This window comes from Pygocentrus nattereri, chromosome 27 (assembly GCF_015220715.1).
Source record: "Pygocentrus nattereri isolate fPygNat1 chromosome 27, fPygNat1.pri, whole genome shotgun sequence".
Taxonomy (NCBI): Eukaryota; Metazoa; Chordata; class Actinopteri; order Characiformes; family Serrasalmidae; genus Pygocentrus; species Pygocentrus nattereri.
This window is the reverse complement of record NC_051237.1, coordinates 17879693-17901880: the sequence shown is the minus strand read 5'-3', so window position 1 is coordinate 17901880 and position 22188 is coordinate 17879693. Positions and strand designations below refer to the sequence as shown.

Here is a 22188-nt window from a genome sequence, read left to right as displayed (position 1 = left end):
ACACTGCTCATTTGTAGGCAGCTTACCTCAAACAAGTCTATGTGTAACTAGGGCCAATGAAAAAAAAAAAAACATTGTTTTAGATTTAATTATTGGAAAAACATCCATGAAAAACAAGTCCTCTGAATTAAACTCGACCTGGTCAACATTCATTAACTTCCCACAAAACGTCCTACAAAATATTGAGTAGTATTGTGTACTGTGAAGGGTATACATTTAAATGTAAGGAGTGAAAAGTATATTTTTACTCTTGGAAAATGTAACGGAATTAGAGAGATTCAACTACAATACTTGAGTGAGGTGCAAATCTTGGGAAAAAAAACTTCAGTAAAGAAGTATGATCACAAGTCTAGAGTAATGCCGAATTCACTAGATGGTTTTAAAGCAAAACTCTTTCTATAAAATAACACAACACAAGAGAATTTTAGGGACATATAAAATAAATTTTATTATCCATTTTTGTTAATTTCTACAGTGTAGTTGCTTCTCTAGACACCATCATAAAAGAACGCAACATTTTTTAGCTGGACACAGAGGCAACGCTAACGTCCATCTGGTATGTGCCCAAATATCAATATATAATTATTCAATGAAAACAAAAGAAAAACAAAAAAAAAAGAAGAAAACAAAAGGAACCTAATTTGTCTCTCCTCAGTTCTTTACACTCAACGTAAAAACGAGGCCAGGAGACAGACGAGTGAGCGCATCAAAATCAGGGCTGTGCGCCTGCAGCGGCTGGGACCTGCGTCGCCAGAGCACTCTGGGAGGAGATGACCGGAGAAGCAGCCATGTTGGCCATAGGCTGCGATGACGACATGGATGTGATGCCTCCTAGAAGAGAACAAACTGTCAGACATCTGAAAAGATCCAATCTGGCATATTCACGACAGGCCAACTTCAGCTGAATAGGTTTAACAGACAGGACTAATATTTGAAACATTAGCCAGGTGTATTTCTTCTAACTGTGCTATAATTGGGAATTGCTCGGGTGCCCGTGTCTTCCAGGTATGAGGGGGGAAAAAATCCAGACTTTGTGAGTAAAAAATATTAAGTGAAAATGATGCCACACTACATAAAACAATTTATTTTCTCAAAATCTTGACTCATTACTTACTTTCTAGAAATTTAGGAAATTGTTTTCATTCTTAGACGCACTGAGATTGTTTCTTGAAACATTGAGTAGTGACAAATCATCAGATTTTACACAAGATTTGCTTCTACCAGAGAAGGCTCCGTAATGCAATGTGCGCATGATCTGACTGGCTGATTCCTATAGGACAAAGAATCTGTAGTTTACCCAAATGAAACCAAAGAGACCGGATCTCAACATCATTACGTCAGTGGCTGTGTGTACATACATTCTGATTATAGACTATGACTGAGGTGTTTTGTCTGCTCACTCTACTCATCAATCTGATAGAAAACCTCCGTTTACATGCACACTACAAATAATCCAATCCAAATTTACACACGTGTAGAGTACCACTAAGTGTAGACATCACCATGACAACGAGCATCACACGAATCCAGTCAGAGTGAGACGAGCAGCTGTAAACAGTGCGCGTGTCGTTAACTGCTTTAAAAATGTCAAGACTCCGGAAAACATACTTAACATGTGCTTATTAAAGAAGGTACGAGTGGAAGACGTCATGTTTTGAGACATAGGCTGGATTCCAGGCCCACCGCCGTCTTTAAATCATAAACTTCGTCTCCTCTGCAGACCAGTTTCTGCTCCCACCATGTGGAACAATATAAACTATGGCACAAACGCACATGCGCAGAACGCAATTAAACTTTCAATTGGGAACGTAATCAGATACAGGCATTTACATGGCTATTATTCGTCTATTTCACAGATTATCTACAGGATTACCCACTTCATTCAATCGGATACAAATCGTACTCCGAATGGAACCTAGCCTATTTCGATTGAGGTGGATACATGGACGTATCCTATTCCAACTGAGCTATTAGTCATTAACGGAGTATTAGGCTACATGTAAATGTGGCTTGTGTTTTGCAACAGCCGCTACACTTCTAAACAATAACAATATGATGTCTGGCTACCTGGCATGTAGACTAGCACTGGGCTCGTAAACTGAATTTAATCAGCTTAAGCCAGGGTTACAACATGACTTTTGCCCCAATTCTCAGCCTGGCAAAGTCAGGGCCGGGTGGCTCTAGTCTGCAGGTTTTGGGGCAGTCCAAGTCGACAGATGGAAGAGAAACTAGAGTAATGTGTCATCACATATATTATCATCTCTGATATTTTTGTGCCTCCCATTCTAGTTTCAGAATAGTCAGTGTGTATCAAACATTAGATGAAACAAGAAAATGAAAAAAGAAAATACAGCAAGTTTAGGGGAAAAAAAAAAAAAAAAAAAAAAAAAACACTTGAAGCTTTTAAACTAACAATTTATGGCACAAGTACAACTGAGTGCATGTGTATCGAAAACTTTAAAACTACAAAACTTTAAAACTACAAAAATGACCACAGCAGCAAGCCACTCCATGTCTGTTTATTTGCGTCTCCTAATTACGGGAGAACGAGTGTGTTTGTGCGGATGTGAGTGTGTTTATGGTGATGTTAGACATCTGTGGCCAGAAGGCCAAGAGAGCACAAATGGCCTCGCTCTCTCTGGGAGGGTAGCTAACGTAACACAACTGGCGGTTACTGCTAGAACGTGCTAAATCGTTATGTTGTGTGTGATCAAGTCGCCATCCCCAGTATTTAAGTCATGGCCAAAAATCTGCAGACTTTACCGAATGCTGCCCAACAAGACAGAAAACGTTTTGCTCTGCTTTGGTACATCTTTCATTTTCCTTCCTCTAATTCTGCCATCACCAAAAAACATTACGGATTTCAGTAGTCTCGTCATAAACTTCAGGATTAAGAAAAATATGTCATGTCAAACTCCTTTTTAACAGTTAGTCTTCAAAAAAAAAAAAATCTATTTCCTGGTTTTATTACATTACTATGACTGATTCAAACAGGACTATTTCTACCAAAAAGTAAAAGCTTTGAGAATTATAGAAGATATTTCTGAAGCTAACTCTGAATTATCTCTTGGCAGACTTCTAAAATTTAGGAACATGGCAGATTTCTACTGGATTGGATTAGGGATCTCGTCAGTAATCACTCAAATTACAACAACTCCCCAAATTACGGAATCCAGCTCAAACAAGGTTTAAGCTGAGATGTACAGGGGAAAAAAAAAATTAAATCAATGTAGCCTACAGAAATCAAAAAACAAATCATTTTATAACTGCAATTTGGTTCTTTGAATCAAAATCAGATCATGAGATGTACAGAGATTCCCAACAGCAAGTCAGTTCTGACATACAGCAAAAATTGAGAATATACATCGTTATTTAGACATAGTAGGAACCATAAGAAAATACATTATTATTATTATTTATTATTTCTATTATTACTACACATCATTATTATATTATTATTTGAGGTTTTTTTAAATCTAATTTTCACTTTAAAAGGCAATTTAATACTGCTCCCTGAAACAGAGGTGAAGAAAACAGGCGGGAACAGGTGGTGAAATGGGTTCCGCAGCATTTAAACTGTATTTGTGTCACTTAAAATTCAAGAGAAATTCATATCAGTAAATTACACCACTGATCTTCAAACGTTCACAACCTCATGCTTCTTGTAATTAAAAATGGATTTAATTGAAAACAGAGGTTTACCAGTCATCATGCTGGAGGTGCTGACAGGAGTAGAGCCAGTGGAAAGCCCTGATGTAGAGCCCATCCTGGCTTGATCTTTAACTACAGGATCTAAGAAATGACAAACAAGTAAACAGTTATACTACAATGTTAGTTTGTTAGTGTTAGTTATAATAAAATATCCATTAAGTATCACGTCCTAAAAAGCTAAACGCATAACAACTTTGAAATTTTTTGAAATTTGAAAATTTTATGATGGTGTCAAAACTGGAGTAAAGCTGACACAACATTATATAGATATAGATTTATAGACAGATGAGTAGCTATATACAGTCTAGAGTAGTACAACACCATTAGTTGGGATGCTGTGCAAAACGTAAATAAAACCAAAATTAAACCCCAATATTTAACTGAAAATTGTACAAAGGCAACAAATCAAATCTTGAACACTGAATCTGATCAATGTACTGGTTTTTATTGTCTTTGTTTGAAAAATGGATGCAAGCAACATGTTTAAAAGTTTTGACGGGGCATCAAAAGACTGGCAAAAGTTGTGCAATGCATAACACTTTACAAAAAAACAAAAAAAAAAGAAAAGAAAAAAAAAAAAAAAGAACAACATACTGGAACATCTCAACATGTCATGATTGGGTATAAAACGAGCAACGCAGAGAGGCTGAGACTTACAAGTAAAGATGGGGAGGGGTTCACTACTCGTTGAAAAACTATGCAGACAAATTCATGAATAGCATTTCTCTACGTAAAACAGCAGCAAAGATAAATATAATTAAAAGATTCAGCGAATCCAGAGAAATCTCAGTATTCGGAAGATGGGGCTCTTCGCTGGCACAGCATTAAAAACAGACAACTCTGTAGTGGAAATCACTGCATGGGCTCAGTAGCATGAAAACCATTATCTGTGAACACAGTTCATCACTGCGTCTAGAATTAAAACTCTACCATTCAAACAAGATACAATATATAAAGAAGACCCAGAAAATCTGATGCCTTAGATGGGCCAGAGTTCATTTATGATGGACTGAAGCGAAGCGGAAAAGTTCTCTCAAGTCTGATGAATCAAAATCTGAAATAATTTTTGGAAATCATGGACGCTGAATCCTCTGGGCTAGAGAAGAGAGGGAACATTCGGCGTCTGAGGGCACAGTTCAAAAGTCAGCATCTGTGGTGGTATGGGTCTGCCTTAGCGCACATGGCATGGGGAACCTGCTGTGAAGGCAACAATAACACTGAATGATAGAAACAGGTTTTGGAGCAACATGTCTCACCACACAGATGTCTTTTTTGGGGAAGACCCTGCTTATTTCAGCAAGACAATGTCAAACTCTATTCTGTACATATTATAATAGTATGGCGGATTTCAATTAAATATAAGGGTTTTATGATTTGCATTGCGTTCAGTTTTTATTTACATTTTGCACAGCATTCCAACTTTTTTGGAAATGGGGCTGTACATACCTAGTTAGATATAGCTGAAGTGAACCTGACAGTCAAATTGAGGAAAAAAAAAACCAAGACTCTTAAATTTCTGGCTCAAATTTCATTATTAGGACATCAAATGAAGCTTAACTCACAGAAGTATGGGTGCTCCATGGCCTCCCGGGCTGTGAGGCGGGCTTGGTGGTCATAGCGTAGGAGTTTATCCAGGAAGTCCAAAGCTTCAGTACTGACCAAGTGCTGGTTCTCACTATGTACAAATCTTTCCCACCTCTTCCTGGAATGTCTGGACAAGTAGACAAGGGGGTGAGGTGTAAGGATACAGGAAGAGAGGGGGGAAAAACATCATGAAAACAATCAGAAATGTTAAAAATGTAACTAAAAAAGTGGCACCATCAGAAAAGATCCTAAACTGGTGCTCTTTCTTGCGTTAGCTGAAAGCCATCACACTAGAAACAGTGCAGTCTATCACAGTGCAAACAGTAGGTCACTGTACATCAGCTCAGAAAAGCACTCTAGCCAATGAGAGGACACAGCATAATGATGACAGCATCTGATGCAGGGATGCCATTGAATTTGTTGTAAATTCAGTTTTCACTGGTACTTCATAGTGTGCCCTTCCAACCTTTAATTTGGTCCATATTCAAAGACTTGATGCTTAGTTAATGGTACAACACCTAGACCTATCAAAACATTTATTCACCTGTTCCATATGCTGACCAGATCTACTTAAAGGAAAGATCTTAAAAGAATGCTTCATTGTACTAGTGTAAATGAGCATGCACACAAAATATCTAAACGGTCATTGTGTATGTACATGGGGCGATAGGAGATGAGGACAAAAACTCCCATAACTGTCCATAAAATAACAAAAAATGACATTTTACTTTAAAACAACAAGACAAACCTGCCCAAGATGTCATTGAACCGTGGATCAAGCTCTATGTTGTACTTGTCAATGTAGTCGTACAAGTCCTCTGTGCCCAGTACTTTCGCAATCCGTACAAGCTGCAAAAACAGTACTTATTTGAAGCACCAGGGGGCAATCACACATTGGCACTGTATCACAAAGGACTAACAACAAGTAGGAAAAAAGGCTTACAGCGCAACTGCTTAATTTGCTAATAAAATCTGAGTGGTGCTCATGTTAAATTTATAGAAATAGTAACATTATTGTAAATATTGTATTAGCAACCTCAAGAGTTCTCCCTGCTCTCAAAACACCCGAGTCCACTCATAAACTAATTATCAAGCACTTAATGAAGAATGATGATGTCTGGCAGCATGTTAAACATTGCAGTGCTGGAGCACAGCCTGGCACTACTGATATAGGCAAAAAGAGATGCAATGTTTAGTCAACACGTTTCAAGCTTCTAAGCAGTAAAAATATCAGTGAGAATTTTCAGCATTAATATATCATTTACTACAGAATGTCTCAATGTTATTTTACCCCAACTACAAGTAAGATGGTGAGACCTCATATGTGCAGCCCATGTTGGTATGTTAAAGCTTCAGCAGCAGTATTTGATCTAAGTTTTAAAAATAATAAAAAATAGTGCATCCGTCATCTGCCTCTGCTCTATGTGCTATTTCACATTATTATTATATTAAAAGAAAAAAAAAAAAAAAGAGGTTTGCTGGAGTTTCATGACACCCAAATTTCTGAATTTGTTACATAATCAATAATGTATTAGTTTCAAAATGAATAATCCATGATATGCAATATTTTGCCCACAGAAACAAACACTACTAGTGCTTACTACCTTATGGTTACATTATAGTACAGCACTACCATGAGGTCAAGCAGGGTCACATTTCCCAAAGTAGCTGGGGAAGTACCTGCTCAATAATTTAGGTGTTTTGCTTGGACCCCTAATGAAAAAGTCAGTTTGTACAACAGAATTTATTATCAGAGATTTGATTACCAAAAAAAAATCAACTGCTGCAGCCAGTTGAGCTGTTATTAAAAATGCATAAAGGTTCACAACGTTCCACTAACCTGATCGTAGTTGTCATGTCCATGGAAGAAGGGCTCTTTTCTAAAGATCATGCTGGCCAGCATACAGCCTAAACTCCACATGTCTAAACTGTAATCATACATCTGCACGAAAGAAAAGGAACAGAGACCATGTTAGGAGAAGATCCCAGCTGATAATATGGCCAACATACCAAAACAATGAGAAAATAATTGCTACAAGCAGTTCAAATAATTGCAGTCAGTACTCTGATTTGCTCACATGAATTCGACACATATAAACTCGGTCCCTGGTTCAGCCGTGTATTTCCCTCATAAATGAATAAGGCCTGCAAGCATTTGCATCTACCACTCTATTCCTGCTTTGTCTAATGTGTAAGCACCCTACTATTCAGATGCTACTGAAGGCCTTCATTAAGTGATTGCTCACTCTCCAGGGTGGTAAATCACTAGAACTGGTGCACTTGCTACTTGCACCTGCAATTTCCCCTCTGCGATCAATAAAGGATTCTGATTGAACACGCTATTCTCTTGAAGGGTTTTGCCCAGTTATTAGGAAAATTATTATATATATATATATATATATATATATATATATATATATATATATATATATATATATATATATATATATATATATATATATATATATATATATATATCTTTACAATACCAATTTTACAATTGTACAATTTAACAATTTTACAATTGTTTAGATAAATACCCGTAGACCATTCTACACATACTCCACAAACCTCCTGTAGCAGTGAGAAGGAGAGCTGCAAATCTCCTATTCTTAACCATTTTCTGCTCCAGAAACTTTTCACTTCAAGCTCAGCTGCAGGGCATACACCAACCACACTGAAATGTAATGTAACTGTCTGCAGATCCTTACTGCTATGGGCCATCTAATAGAGGAACAGTTGGTATGGCTGTATACTGTACAAATGCCTTGCTATTGATAGCCGTTGATCATATATTGCAGCTGTGACATCTCAGTGTCTCTCGCCCACCATCTTATTAAGTCTACTGCAGCTCTCTGTCCCACACTGACAAAAAAAACGTCCTTCTGCACATATGGAAAGGAATGCCATAAACATCATAAACTGAATAAAATATAAAATAAGCACATCAGTATACTTTCAGATGTCAATGTTTGATAACGAACTTGTACACATAACTGAACACATTCACTAACCTGGTAGTCCACCAGCAGCTCAGGTCCTTTGAAGTACCGGGAGGCCACCCTGACATTGTACTCCTGGCTTGGGTGGTAGAACTCTGCCAAGCCCCAGTCTATCAAACGAAGCTGAGAAGTCAAACAGCACAGAACGAGAGGCTATTAGAGACAATAATGATCCTAATAATGATCCTTATGTTAAGTTCAGCTGTTAAAACCAAATTTAAAAAATCTAATGACTTTTCTTTTTCCATTCCAGAACAGGAGGTGAAATACATAAGGATGTCTCCTGCTTAACAATGTAAACAATAAACGATAAGAGTATCTTACATTAACCACTATTTAACCAGCGTGTGGTCACTATGAACTTGCTTCTCTTGCTTCATACTTGAACAAGAGCAACAGATCTGATTTTACACACTGCATTATGTGCTCAAGAACATCCTACAAATCGTTTAAATTGTACTTATTTTGATGCTCACATCATTCCACATTCATACATGCAAGTCCATCTTTTCACTTTCAGAGGTTCTGTGTTTTGTTAAAGCAAAAAGTGTTTTAGACTCAATTGTACTGACACTTTTCTCATTGTAAAATGAAGAAAACTGAAGAAAGGCTTCTCTCTGAACATATGATTGTACATTAGAGGTTCTTCTGTGGTACTTGGGTATACTTGAAACAATCCACAGGATTAAAAAAATTATAATTTAAAAATCACATTCTGTTTGTTGCAACATCAGCATTTAACAATGAAAACAAATGCCACATAAAAATGCACGGGGAGTTTGAGTACCACTGAGCTGCCTCGCACCTCTATTTCAAAGACTGTGGGTGCAAAGAGCAAGACAGCCATGCTTTGGTTATGACGGAGGAGCCCAGAGTATGACGTTAACTGCGCAGTCAAGCGGTGAGGATTAACAGTGGGAAAGCCAATACCTTTCTATGCTCATGGTCAATCATGACGTTGTGTGGCTTGACGTCTCTGTGCATGATTCCCATACTGTGGCAGTAGTCCAAGGCCTAAGAAGAGAAAAGGGGAAATTTATTTTCAATTAACCGTTTATAAATTGGATAAAGTGATTATTGAATTCGAAACCAAGATCAACTGAAATAACAGAGAAAATAAGTGTGTAAAAGAGCATTGCACAAATAAGAGCTAGCTTTAACTTGACAAAAATATTCATTTACTGAGGACGCTGGAGTGCAAAAAAGAGGTTGAATGACGGCCAGAAAGACAAAAAAACAAGAAAGAAAAAGACAGACTGAAAGGACAAGAAGCACCAGGCAGAGGGCGAACTGTGTCATAAACAGGGCCCAGCAGAGAGTCTCATTGCGTGAGCGAGATGCCGCTTTCACTGATGCAGCTTAGCCTTCCTGAAACTGACAGGAGGCAGGCGTCCAAACAGGCCAGTGAGATCATGTATTCAGTCTAACTGAACACAGCTGAATGAAAGAATGAATAAAGAAATAAATCAAGGAAACCATTCATAAGTGACCTTAACATGGGGAAGGCAAATATTACAAAAACAATCAGCAGAAGTTATGAGTAGAAGTTATACTCTAAAGTAATTCATGAACAACAGGCACCAACTATTAGTAACCTGCTCATCCACCAGAAATAAGACAAAGTGAAAAAACAAAGATAAATAAGCAGAACTTGGAAACCGAGCAGGCGAAACCTGTACCTCCCCAGCTAACAATTCATTCCTTTGTCCACATATGGCTGTGTGTAGAGTAAATGATATGGGGTGGCTGGGTTGTTTTAAGCAGCTGTGTCTGAGGGAGTCAGAGTGACGGAGAGAGCGAGTGAACTGTGCTCCCTGCTGTCCGCTCGCATAAATCCTCCAGGCTTAAACACATGTCGCCTCCATATGGGCCATGCTTGCCACCATGCAGCTTAATCCTGCCTTGCCACTAGCCTCTACAGGCCCGTCGAGTCTACAAAATAACATCCGGACAAAACAACGCAGGCCAATAATGTTACAGTACTGATGCATCCCTGTTTTAAAAACATATTTCAATATGAACCGCAATATACAGCAACACTACTGCAGCCCTATTCTGCGCACAAATGAACCACTTGCAAATAGCTAGTTCCAGCTCTTCCAACATCTTGTTCTAAGTAAAAATGCAAAACTGGTTTCCCTCCCATGAAAAAGCATATTTGAAGGTCCAGAAGAAAAATATTCAACAAATGTTTTGGGAGGAACAGCCTGGTCCAGTTATCAATGCAAAACATTCAGTGAATAAAAAAAATGCTTAAGGGGACATTCAGACCAAACTCACTATTTCACTGTGCATCCTTTTGCTGACGTATTGTGAAAATGCTTCCTACTGACAAAGGCAGTCTTGTGAAATAACAGGAAAAAACCTTTATATTTTAGCTGGGAACTAAACTTTTCCTGCAGAACTTCTGTCCAAGTAAAACCAAGTGCCTGGGCAATAGGAGAAAAACACAATATTCATAAACACCATGCCAACGTTTTCCTACATCAGTGTTAAGCTGTGGAAATATTTAGATACAACTGACAATAAAGAAATAAGTGATAATTGATAACCCATGATACCGTTCCCAAATGTGGAGGACTCAAGGTGACAGCCAGACAGTTTTCGCTGCTTTCAACCACAAAATTAACTTTGAGCCATTTCAGACGATACAGAATGTGTTGGAATGGAGCGCTGGAGACAAGACAACACAAGCTGTGCTTCTGTCAGTACAGCAAAGAACAGAAACCTGCACCTGTAGAGATCCCTTTCACGGACAATCACACAGAGGAGCCATACAGGTTTTTCTGAAAGCCACTGTAGTCCTTGATCTCAGTGTAAATACAATCAGTCAAGATCAATATTTTAGTATATTGTAAACGCTTTAACAATCAATTAGCATAATATCACTATTCAATGAAAACCTCTCTTTCCATATTATTTTTCCTTTTCTTCATAATTTGAACACTGCAGCCCTCATTCATGATGAATGGACACACAGAAAGGCTCCAAAATCACTTGGAATAGGATCTGTTTACATTAGTGTGTAATACAAGTTAAAAACATCTTCATCTTCTCCTGAGAAATTGCTATTTCAGAGATACTTGGCTTTTTATGGACAGTGATGATACAGTAATTTTAATATCTTACCTTTAAGATCTCATACATGTAGAACCGGATGTCGTAATCTGATAGCGTTTGATATAATTGCTGTGACAAAAAGAAAGGAAAAGATGGGGTCAAATTGCTTTGAAGACGTGCTATTTATGGTCTTATGTTTTATATATATATATATATATATATATATATATATATATATAAAATAATGCAGGACCTCACCTTGAAGTCTGTGTTGTTAACATGTTCAAAAACCAGCGCAGGTGTTCGAGACTTGAGAGAAGAAGAAGCCAGGCAGTTATTCTCAAAAGTAACACTGGTTTATTGTAATACAAAAAAACACCAAAAATCTTCTTCAAAATATATAATACCCCCCCCCCGCCCGCCCGCAATTGACACCACTATACATCTACAAAAGTCAAACATGACATTATTATACACATTTCTAATGGAAAGTCTGCATCTTATACATCATGTACTTCATGAGAGTTTTAGTACTTACCACTGGATCCTTGACGATGTCTAAAAGTGTTATGATGTTTGGACCGCCTCGCAGATTCTCTAAGATTTTTATTTCTCGCTTGATTTTCTTCTTTTTCACTGGCTGTAGGGAGAAAGAGGGAAAAAAAGATTCTAAAGTTCAAAAATATGTCCAGTTTCAGTGAGTTCGGAAACAAACTGACACGGGCCACTTTATCTGATTGAGTCTCAGTACAGTCTGTGTTGTGCTCGCCCCATCCTGTCTCCAGAAAGGGGAAGCTCAAAATAAATCCTGGCTACATTAAGAGAAAATGCGGCTAATCTTCACAACTATTTATCACATAGCATGAAAGAAGCTTCTCAGCTCACAGAATGTTATCAAGTGAATCTGGAGCCATGTTCAGCTGAGAGGAGAAAGACGAATTCATTAGTCTCCCCTCTTAATTGGGACTCCAGCCAAAAGGATTTAGTTACAATACTTTTTTAATGTTACAGTCCATAATACAAACAAGCTTATCTGGCAAAGGTGCTTGTCAGTGACTCGGAAAATGACATTTGGCATGTAATGCAAGAGGTCTACTCTACTCTTCTGGTAGATTGTGTTCCAATAAACAGAAATTAAACACCAACTTCTTTAAGACTTCCTACGGCTTTTCCAAGACTTCCTATGGCATTGCTCTGATCCATCCAGCCAGACAGGCAAACATGCATCCAGCAACAAGGTCAACTCATCCATCCATCCATTCATTCATTTATGAATGAAAATAAAGCCAACTAATAATTTATTCAAGTCATTTTTTAGTTATTCAGCTTTGAATAAAATCGTGTTAGATCTAAACACAGGTACCCAAACCACACAGAAAAGCAGTCTAATATGCTCACCTTGAGTATTTTAACAACTACTTTCTCATTGTTTGTGATGTTGATGGCTTCAAACACTTCACTGTATTTGCCACGACCCAACTTTCGCACCAGCTGGTAGTCATCCTGATTCCTGAAGAAAAATCACAAAACAGGTCTTATTCCAGATCTTGTTCAGAACAGACAGCAGCATTACAACCCAATTCCCTACGGTCAAATAATACGTTTTAAAAAGAAGGTAATAAAAACAGCGCTAAGTATGCATCATCATAGTTCTATGACAGTCTATAATGCACAGGTGCAATATTGGTCAGAAAATTGGATATTTCCCCAAATTGGTTCAGCCCTACAAGGACTTCACAACTTTTGCTCTTAAGTCTTATGATGATTAAAACTAGCGCAGTAAATTTCGTCCATCTGGTCGCTAACAGTAATCTTGTGCCTGTGGATGAAAATGCACAAGAAACAGAACGGAGGATCAGGTCATTCTCCAGCAATTCTTCTAATCCACCGCACTCCAACCTTTTCACCAAAAAGAGCTCACCCCCACTCCACAACATGTGACTCGTAGTCCCAGTACTCCCGTGGTCTCTGTGTGTTGACGTCTGGGTAAACTCGGGATCGGCTGGTGACCGGGCCGGACATGGTCAGGGTGCACAGGTGCTTCTGTCAGGCCTGCGAGAAGGAGAGAGACAGATTAAGAACAAAGATGAACAGGTTGCGTATTGCAGTGATTCGGGTTCAGCATCTGTGTGTATGAACCCCATGACCTAGTATGCATGTGGATTTCCCAACACATGCGTGTGCTGGGAGAGCTTCACACCGCTTGACTAGTATGCATGTTGTTTAAAGCCCACCAAGCCGTGGCCTCCTGAATGTCTATTAAATTGGATTAAGACACTGAAACTCTTTTAATCTAAGTGCAACTGAAGCGAGGAAGACTTATTCACGGTGACATGAGGTGAACTCCCGTTCTTTTAGTGCTGCTTTTAACTACTACTGTCAGACCTAGAGGTGAGCAATAAGACAATAATTCATTGCAATGTATTTTGCTAAGATAAGCAATATGCTTTTCTGAGCATATCATGGGTACTGTGGCTACTAAAACAAGACTGTTCAACTGCACGTTTCATCACAAAGGGCATCTCATTACATCTGTTTAAATTAAAAAGCTCTGTGTGTGAAACACTGAATAAAAATCAATGCAGAATTTTTAATGGCAGTTTTAAATGAAGTACTCAGTGCATTGTGTGTCAAAATATTGCAAAGCATACTGTACGCCATGGAAATATCCCATCTATCTATCTATCTATATATATATAGAGAAAAATCCTGCTCCCCACTTGCTCCTCACTCACACAAAGAAAAGCCACTACAACCGAAACACTCATTATATTTATCTTATGTTTTTAATGCACTAACAAGACAACATGCATTTCATTTTGTGAACTACATAATTTGTGGCCGTTATTAAACATAAAACTAGTTAAGATTTTGTGCTACACATGCTTTTTTCAATAGGTGTTGACTTGAAACCTAATTAGTAATGAAAACACTGCTGTACACAAATACATCAAACAACCGATGATGCCATGAAACTTTGAAGTCAGGTGAGGGTTTGTGCTTATATTCTCACTCTTATAAAGATTAAACCGTTCTTAATTCTTTACCGTCATTCTGTGTAACGGCTGATATTTGTGTGAGTGCAGTTATGACACAGCACAGCCAGTGTTAGCCACCAAGTAAACACAGCTAGCAAGTAATATTAACCAATTTGGCCATTTCATGCTCATATTTTTATGGTTGCAAACACTTAAACAAGTAAAGACGACTGGGACCGGGACTGGCTACGCCATGTCACCGTTATTGAGTTTTACTACCAGAGTTTTCAAGAATTTGCGTAAGGCTGACACTAAGAATGAAAATATAAAATGTTCCAAGATTAATAATTTGTTGTTTCACCTCCTTGAAGTACAACAAAAAACTACGCAACACATTCATGCTACCCTGAGTGCGGAGGCCCCCTATCTATCAGATTACTGGTCTGGGCTTGGGGAATTTGTGGGCCCCTTTTGGCACAGACAGCACAATAATGGCCTCAACCTCTTTAGTGTAGTTCCTTGTAATGTAGGTAAAGACGATCTTAAGAGATCAGGACACTACAGCTAGTCAAGTGTCACTCCTAACTCTAGACCAGAACATTTGTTTGAAAATAGGGAAACATTTTCAAACATGAATCAAGTAGGCCTCGATCACTGGAACATCAATCAATACACTTCAATCTGGAAATCACAGCTATAGTTAAAATTAGTGGAGATGAGGTCTATGCAATATTTCAGAAAGAGGGAAATTACAGGGAATGTACTGAAAGCACATCCATTCACTAATTAAAGTTCTCTTTAATCTGAACAACAAAAAGAAAACAAAGACTTGGGTTTAGTGGGAATTCGTCATGCCATGAATCTACATACCAACGATTATAAGAAGTATTAAGAAGTTATTACGAACAGGAATGTCAACCAGTCCAACACAAAACAGATAATGAGGTTAAACAGCATCCTTCAGGACTGTAATTCCAGATACAATAGACAGCTGTGTTTTGCTACTTAATTGGTGTCATTCCAGAAATTCTTGAACCTCAACTTCCATCTGCCTTGGAGGATGAAGAGTGTTGTTCAAGTACCACAACTAAACTTGATATCAAATGCTATGCACAAAAAGTGCAAGTCGCAAGATGCGCGCCAGCTGAAGAGAAACAAAGCTTTGTCTGCCTGGATCTGAAAGAACTACTGTCGTATATGCGAAGTAAAGGAACAGGCAGAGAAGTAAAACACATGGAAATGATCATACTTCGCAGTTGCACCTCATGATTTTAAAACAAATATATGTTAATGCTTAACTGAAGTCAAATCTCAAGACCACATATCCCTTTCCCAGCCAATTATTGCAACTGGCAAAAACCTGACCTGTGTCATTGCACAAGACAAACAAAGACTTCACCGTCTTCAGTAGGCAACTTTGCTGGGTAAGCTTAACTAGAAAACTGATATGGCGATGATCTGCGCCTTGACAGAGTGGTAAAAACAAGAACATTAATATTTGATGACAGAGCTGCTCAGTGATGAGATTTTGGAGCTTCATCAAGCAACTGCAACACCTGCTATCACATATGTCTCAAACCTTCAGGTCACTAAAGAGAAGCTGAGGCCACAGGACAAGGACTACAGTTAGAATAACTGTTTCTATGCAGGTTGCACAACAGACTAACTTCAGGTGCATGGAAAAAGCTTGCTCTGAAACAGAATGCAAGCATACAGAGAAGCCAAAAAGTGGCAACAATGGTTAAACACTTGGTCACAAACCAGCCAAGAAAATCTCCTTTAAACGACGACTTGAAGCGCAATTCTTCAGCCTAATTTGAATATTCATGCAAGCTCTTTCCACAGATCCCAGTTATTATTACTTAGACAAGCAATGCATTACAAAGGTGTATTAAAACTGAAGTCAGAAGATAAAAAGGCTACTAAGGCCAAATATGGACTATGGATGTATCTTTTCAAAAAACGACTGACACTTGGTTTGATTCACACCTACTTGTTCTTGCATACATTCTCACCAAAGACCGTGAAGCTTGCATCAAAGCAGCCTTCAAAAGCTGCAGCTTATTAGCGAAACAAGTAGAGGCTGTTCAGCTTACATGTACCATCGCACCAACATCTAGTGAATTTCAACAGCTTTTCCTGTCTTACTCATACATCATACATCAGGACATGTCAGAATCCTGCTTGACTAGTCATCGGACGGGATACATGATAAATTTGCACAGTCAGACTCAGACCAAGGCACAGTATCGCACATTTCACAAAAATAATGAATGAATTAGCTTCTTAACCAGTTCAGGATGAGCAGTTTGGATCATATAAACTCATACAACAACACAGCATCACACTGAGAAGGGATGCTTAGGTTGGTTGCCTAGCTATAGAATGAACCTTGAGCCACTAATGTAGTAACAGCATTAATAGAGCAGGAGCGACCTCACACATTACAGGTCTAATCCTCAGACGATCGCTATGGAATTTTTACAAATCAATAACGATTTTGATACGATGGAGATAAAGCCAGAGAGGCCAGGTTGAGATGGTTTGGACATGTGTTGAGGAGGAATAGTGGATATATTGGGCAAAGAATGTTGGAGATGGAGCTGCCGGGTAGAAGGAGAAGAGGTAGACCTCAGAGAAGGTTTATGGATGTAGTGAAGGTGGACATGGAGATGGTTGGTGTGAAAGTAGAGGAGGCAGTGGATCGGGCAAGATGGAGGCAGATGATCCGCTGTGGCGACCCCTAAAGGGAGCAGCCGAAAGAAGAAGAACGATTTTCATACATGAGAATTTTAAATTCCAATATCAGCCGATATTGTTTTCTTCCTCTTTAGAAATACATAAAGACTTTACCTACCATGCTACATGTAGTTAGTTCAGAGTCCTCACCAAGATAACATGACAATGCAGTGTGAAAATAAACGTACAAACTGTGATTTCAGGCTGTAGTGTGACAAACACACACCAACGTGCACTGTATTATCGTTCAGAGAGTTTAGTGATAACTGGATTACACGCGGGAACGTCTGGACCTAGCTCAATCATAACACCACCAAAATTCCTTTGTGAGACGTGAAGAACATCTCACAGCATATCAACGCGCTCTGTGCTCTAACAAAACAGCGCCTTTACAAGACTCTGCACGTTTGAAAGAGAAGCTCGATAACTGCACGGCTACCAAACCTTGTTAGATACTTGTTAAGCTCACATTTATTAATGTCTCCCCTTTGGTTAAATAATTCCCAATGCACAGACTGTAACTGGAGATATGCAAGTCACAGGTGTATTCACCAATGCTTCACTTAAACACAAGGCTGAAGTTGGCTTTCCTATTCGCCAGCTTCTTTTCTTCAATTTTCCCATTGCACCTTAACTGGCGCAGCAGTATTCTGGTGTATAAAGCTACAGCGTTAACTGCTGCACCATTTAAGGCGGAAGGAGGAAAACTGAACAAGAAGCTGGCGAATAAAAAACCATCCATGAAGTGAAACACCACATACACACTAGTGAATACACACACACCAGGGGGCAGTGAGCACTTGCCCAGAGCGGTGGGCAGCCCTATCCAAGGCGCCTGGGGAGCGGTTGGGGGTTTGGTGTCTTGCTCAAGGACACCTCAGTCATGGACTGCTGGCACCGGGGATCGAACCAGCAACCTTCTGGTCACAGGGCCAGTTCCCTAACCTCCAGCCCACGACTGCCCCCAAAACGCTGTAGTTTAACTACTCATCGACGTTAGTCGCTTTCCACAGATAAGCACAGCATTAGCTTTGTGGGGAAGCGAATTTAGCCACGAACGGTGTTGTAAGCAATGGGGTCAGAGAATTTTTGGAAATGATAAGCTGTGGAAAACTCCAAAACTTTCATACATAAATATACAACCAAGTGTGTCAAACACAGGCCATGTATGTTCTTTTGCCTGACTGTAGAGGCTTTAACGTTACTGCAGCAATGTAGGCATGGCTGACATGGATGTTGCCTGGTTTATTCAGGATAGGAGAAGTGATAGGGCTTTTTTATTATTATTGAAATAAAGCATTTCACGTGACTAATATCAACTCGATGAACGCTGACGACGCTTATTCTCTATTTAACTCTACTTGGTCAGCTGATTGTGATTATGAGGTGTTCCAAACGCGTGTGAGGCCAGCAGGGAATTTGGAGATTGCCCTCGGATGTGCAAACTATGCAACAACAACGCTCATAACACAGTTGAAGGATCTTCACAGTTGAAGGTCTTTCGCCTCTCTGTTTTTTTTTCCCTTCATTTTCTTGCCATTTAGTGGTCGATATGAACGCTGATACAGAGTTATCTGCAACTCCCTGACATCGGGCGATAATATCGGCACGCTGATTATCGTCAGACTCTAATCCACTGTACTCTAAAACAGTCCTGAGAAAATAGCCAAGTTTACAGTGTTATAGGGGCTTTGAGCAGCTATGCTGTTACATCTATCCAGTGATTTAGGACCTGTAATGTGCGATTGTGATGCAGATGTGTTCATGTTTACATGGCTTTGGCTCTTTCTGCTGCTTCTGACAAACATTTCTAACACTGTTTGAACATGAATATTCATTTCTATTAGTTTGCCTGCTGTTATTCCAGAGCATGTTCTTCACAGCACTGGTGATCAGATAGTCAGACTCTTTTGAACAGCTCAGTTTGTTAGTTAAGAGCAGTAAATGAGCTTAGTGGGGAACTCCAGTTTTTTTTTTTTTTTTCTACATAATGAAATGGTTATCGTGTGAACAAAATAATTTGCTTCACCTTACCGAGTCAGATTTGTTCCCAGTAGTTTTGACAGGAACTAAACGTCCGAGGAGTTACGAATACACTGCCTAAAGACTGAGATATTGTACCACGGTTTGTTTGTTTTTTTGTGAAGTTTTTGGTCTAAACTGTATTATTCATGGTCGAGGGATTCAACAAGCCATTACTTTTCCATTATCAACACACACACACACACACACACACACACACACACACACTGTTCACTGGTGATTTTGGACAGTACATCAAAAGGGCTGTATGTGCATTATAGACGTTGGGACCCCTGGTTCCTATCACAACCACAGCAAAGAAACCAGAGCCGGCAGGTTTCTGTACAAACGATCCATTTAACATCAAACCAATGTGAATTACTGTGTGTATATCTAAACCACGAAATTAGGCAGAATTGTTTTTAAATTTGTGGACGTCCCCTTTAGCTAGCTAACGTTACTCTCCTACTTATTCCTCAGGCTAGCTGGCAAAATGGGGGCGATGCAGAGAACCACGGACGCAAAATGACTTAACCACGTTTAGGTTTTCTTCAAACGGGAGAGTGGGCAGATTTCGCCAGCTACAGCCACAAAATAACGACAGTAACGTCTGAGCCGCGACGCCGCCAGACCACTGCCATTCTTCCTGCTCAGCTCGGCTGCCAACAAGTGACCCGACCACCGAAGTCCGCCTGACCAATCGAGTAAACAGCGGCCAAGTTCTCCAAGTACATATCACTAGACTCCACACAGGGGCTGCTGTGCTCCTGGGCCCGCTGGACGGTAGGAGGAGAACTGCACCCCTAGGCTGGGCTAACACACTGGCTCGCACGCCGCCTGAAAGCCACCCGCAGCCGCTCGGCTCTGATGGAAAGACTCGGCGCGCAGCCCTCCGGCTGCCAGCCCGCTAGCCTAGCCTAGCCTAGCGCAGCTAGCTAGCCACATCGCAACCCTTACCCGTGTCGAGCCCCCTAAACGGGACCCCGGTCAAAAGCGGGCTCTTCTTCACGACCCCAGTAATGAAGCTGTATTTTATGGACGGAAATTTCGCGGCCAGCGGCGAATGAGTATCACAAATGAACAGCACACTTTACCTCTCGGCTCTTCGGGGCTGACAATATGGCGGCTCTTCCAGACGGAGGGACTCGGCAAACAAGTTGAGCCGGAGAGGAGCGGAGGAGGTCCTCCGCGCCTCCGGGGGGCGCGATCACACGCTCAGTCTCGGGAAACGGGCGGGGTCTCAATCAGGCCCGGTCAATCAAAACACCCCGTTTAGTAAATCTCAGATTTCTTTAGAAGCAGGTGGCGAGATAATATCAGCCTTTAACTCACATTAAATCAAGTGTAGCAGTAAAACACCTTCACACGCGGTCCTCGCCGCCCGGACCGCTCGCTACACGTTTACATTAGTGGATTTGTGCAATGAGAAATGCTCAGAGACACACAGCGTTTAACAGCGCAAAAGAGGCCTTTCTCCTTCAGATATTTAACCTTTTATATTCAGAAAAGTTCACAAAAATAAACCTGTTTTAATGTCTTGAAGAAGGAAAAGGCGATCTACACTGATACAAGCACAACCCACGCACGAAAAGCCATATAAGTCTAGCAGTTTGCCCAGCAGTCTTTCTTTCATTCAGCTGTAACTTGTGTTTATAGTTGGATTACCTTTCTTCATTTCGTGTATCCCTTGTTTCCTCCTTCTTCATTTCGCAGAATGGCACTGTGCCACGTTCACCAATATCTTCCAAAGTTTTGTCTTAAAGTTGCTCTTGAGAAAGGTCCTACGAAAAAGTCCACATCAGATTCATGACGTTTTCTTAAACTGCAGAATTGTTTAGGGCCTTGTGTTCTTGTGTGTACTGGGTGTAGACTCCTTCCCTACCTAAGAACAAATCCTAAATAAGAAAGCACTGGGGAATGTCAAAGTCTTTACACACCTGCCCAAGTGGGTTATAAGAAGACGTTTCTTCCTAAGAACATTGGTGAACGAGCCCCGTTGTTCTTCACTTCATTCCTTGTGTATGTCACATCAGTCTGCACTTACTGCATAAACGCAGTCAAATGCATTATTATGGATGAAAGCTGAAAAACCTACGAGCTCTGGGTGAATGATTCACTATCAAAAGCCACTTTACATATCATTTACACTCTAAGCTCAGAGCTGGGATCTGCAGTATGAATGAGCAATGCTTCTAATTTACTTTATGATCCAATACCAAGGCTAATATCACCGATCTGGAGTTTTGGGTCGATGCCAATATCAGCTTTTTTCTTTTTTTATATATAGCTGTCAATGTTGATTCATAAACATTGATAAAACATAAGAACTGGAGCTACATGTGGTTGGTTAGTGTAGCGGGTAACACTTCTACGCTGTAGACAGGGGTTCAATCCCCACCTGGGTAAGCACCCTACACTATACCAATAAGAGTCCTTGGGCAAGACTCCTAACACCACCTTCGCCTACCTGTATAACAATCATCAAATTGTAAGTCGCTCTGGATAAGAGCGTCTGCCAAATACCGTAAATGTACATCTACAGTCCCTAGACTTCCATTTATTTCTTTAGGGTTACAAATGCAGTAAAACAAATAAAATCTCGACATTCCGGCATAGTAGCCTAATGTTGCCTAGACATTCTATTCACCCAGAGTGCAAAGAATATAGTGCAGTGTGAGAAAATGCTCTTTATTGAACAGACAGCAAAGAGAACCAAACTATGGGGATAGTAGGGTGGAGATCACCAACAGCCAAACACAGCACCAGTATGGTAAACCCCCAGCATGCTAATCAGCAGAAAATGACACGATAAACCACAACCAAAACGTAGAACATTAAAGACCAACACATAGCACATAAACTTTAAACTAAATGGAGGCTGCAGAGAGGCGCACAGCCTCTATGTGCTTCTCTCCACTCTTTCACTTGGGCCAAACCTTAATTCCATCATAAAATGCCATGGATATTGTGAGTGTTAAAGAACAGCCAGCTGCATGTTTCATTAGTATAGTATACCTATATACTGTAGCACTTATATATAGTAAGTGGAGATGATATATTCAGCAATAACACATTACATTATGACCACTTCC

The 22188-nt window shown here is 39.8% G+C and overlaps 1 protein-coding gene across 1 annotated transcript; it reads right to left on the bottom strand.

Annotated features, from left to right (window-relative positions):
• Window positions 1-422: 422 nt before the first annotated feature.
• On the bottom strand, window positions 423-20324 carry zgc:86598 (STKc_CK2_alpha domain-containing protein). Its single transcript, XM_017693802.2, has 13 exons — window positions 20191-20324; window positions 13279-13409; window positions 12756-12867; window positions 11896-11997; window positions 11616-11666; window positions 11427-11486; window positions 9228-9311; window positions 8310-8420; window positions 7136-7237; window positions 6044-6144; window positions 5274-5422; window positions 3703-3792; window positions 423-831 (listed from the first exon to the last, which is right to left on the bottom strand). Exons 2-13 carry the CDS (start codon window positions 13377-13379, stop codon window positions 713-715), a joined length of 1182 nt encoding a protein of 393 aa, XP_017549291.1. The 5' UTR covers window positions 13380-13409; window positions 20191-20324; the 3' UTR covers window positions 423-712.
• Between the last annotated feature and the right edge of the window lie 1864 nt (window positions 20325-22188).

What these genes read in the sequence shown, in the direction of transcription:
- zgc:86598 (XM_017693802.2), bottom strand. Translation starts at nt 13,379, where the DNA reads ATGTCCGGCCCGGTCACCAGCCGATCCCGAGTTTACCCAGACGTCAAC. An exon ending in CATGGAGCACCCATACTTCT is followed by an intron (nt 3,793 to 5,273) that starts GTGAGTTAAGCT and finishes GTCATTTCTTAG; the next exon opens with ATCCTGTAGTTAAAGATCAA. An exon ending in CACCTCCAGCATGATGACTG is followed by an intron (nt 832 to 3,702) that starts GTAAACCTCTGT and finishes GTTCTCTTCTAG; the next exon opens with GAGGCATCACATCCATGTCG.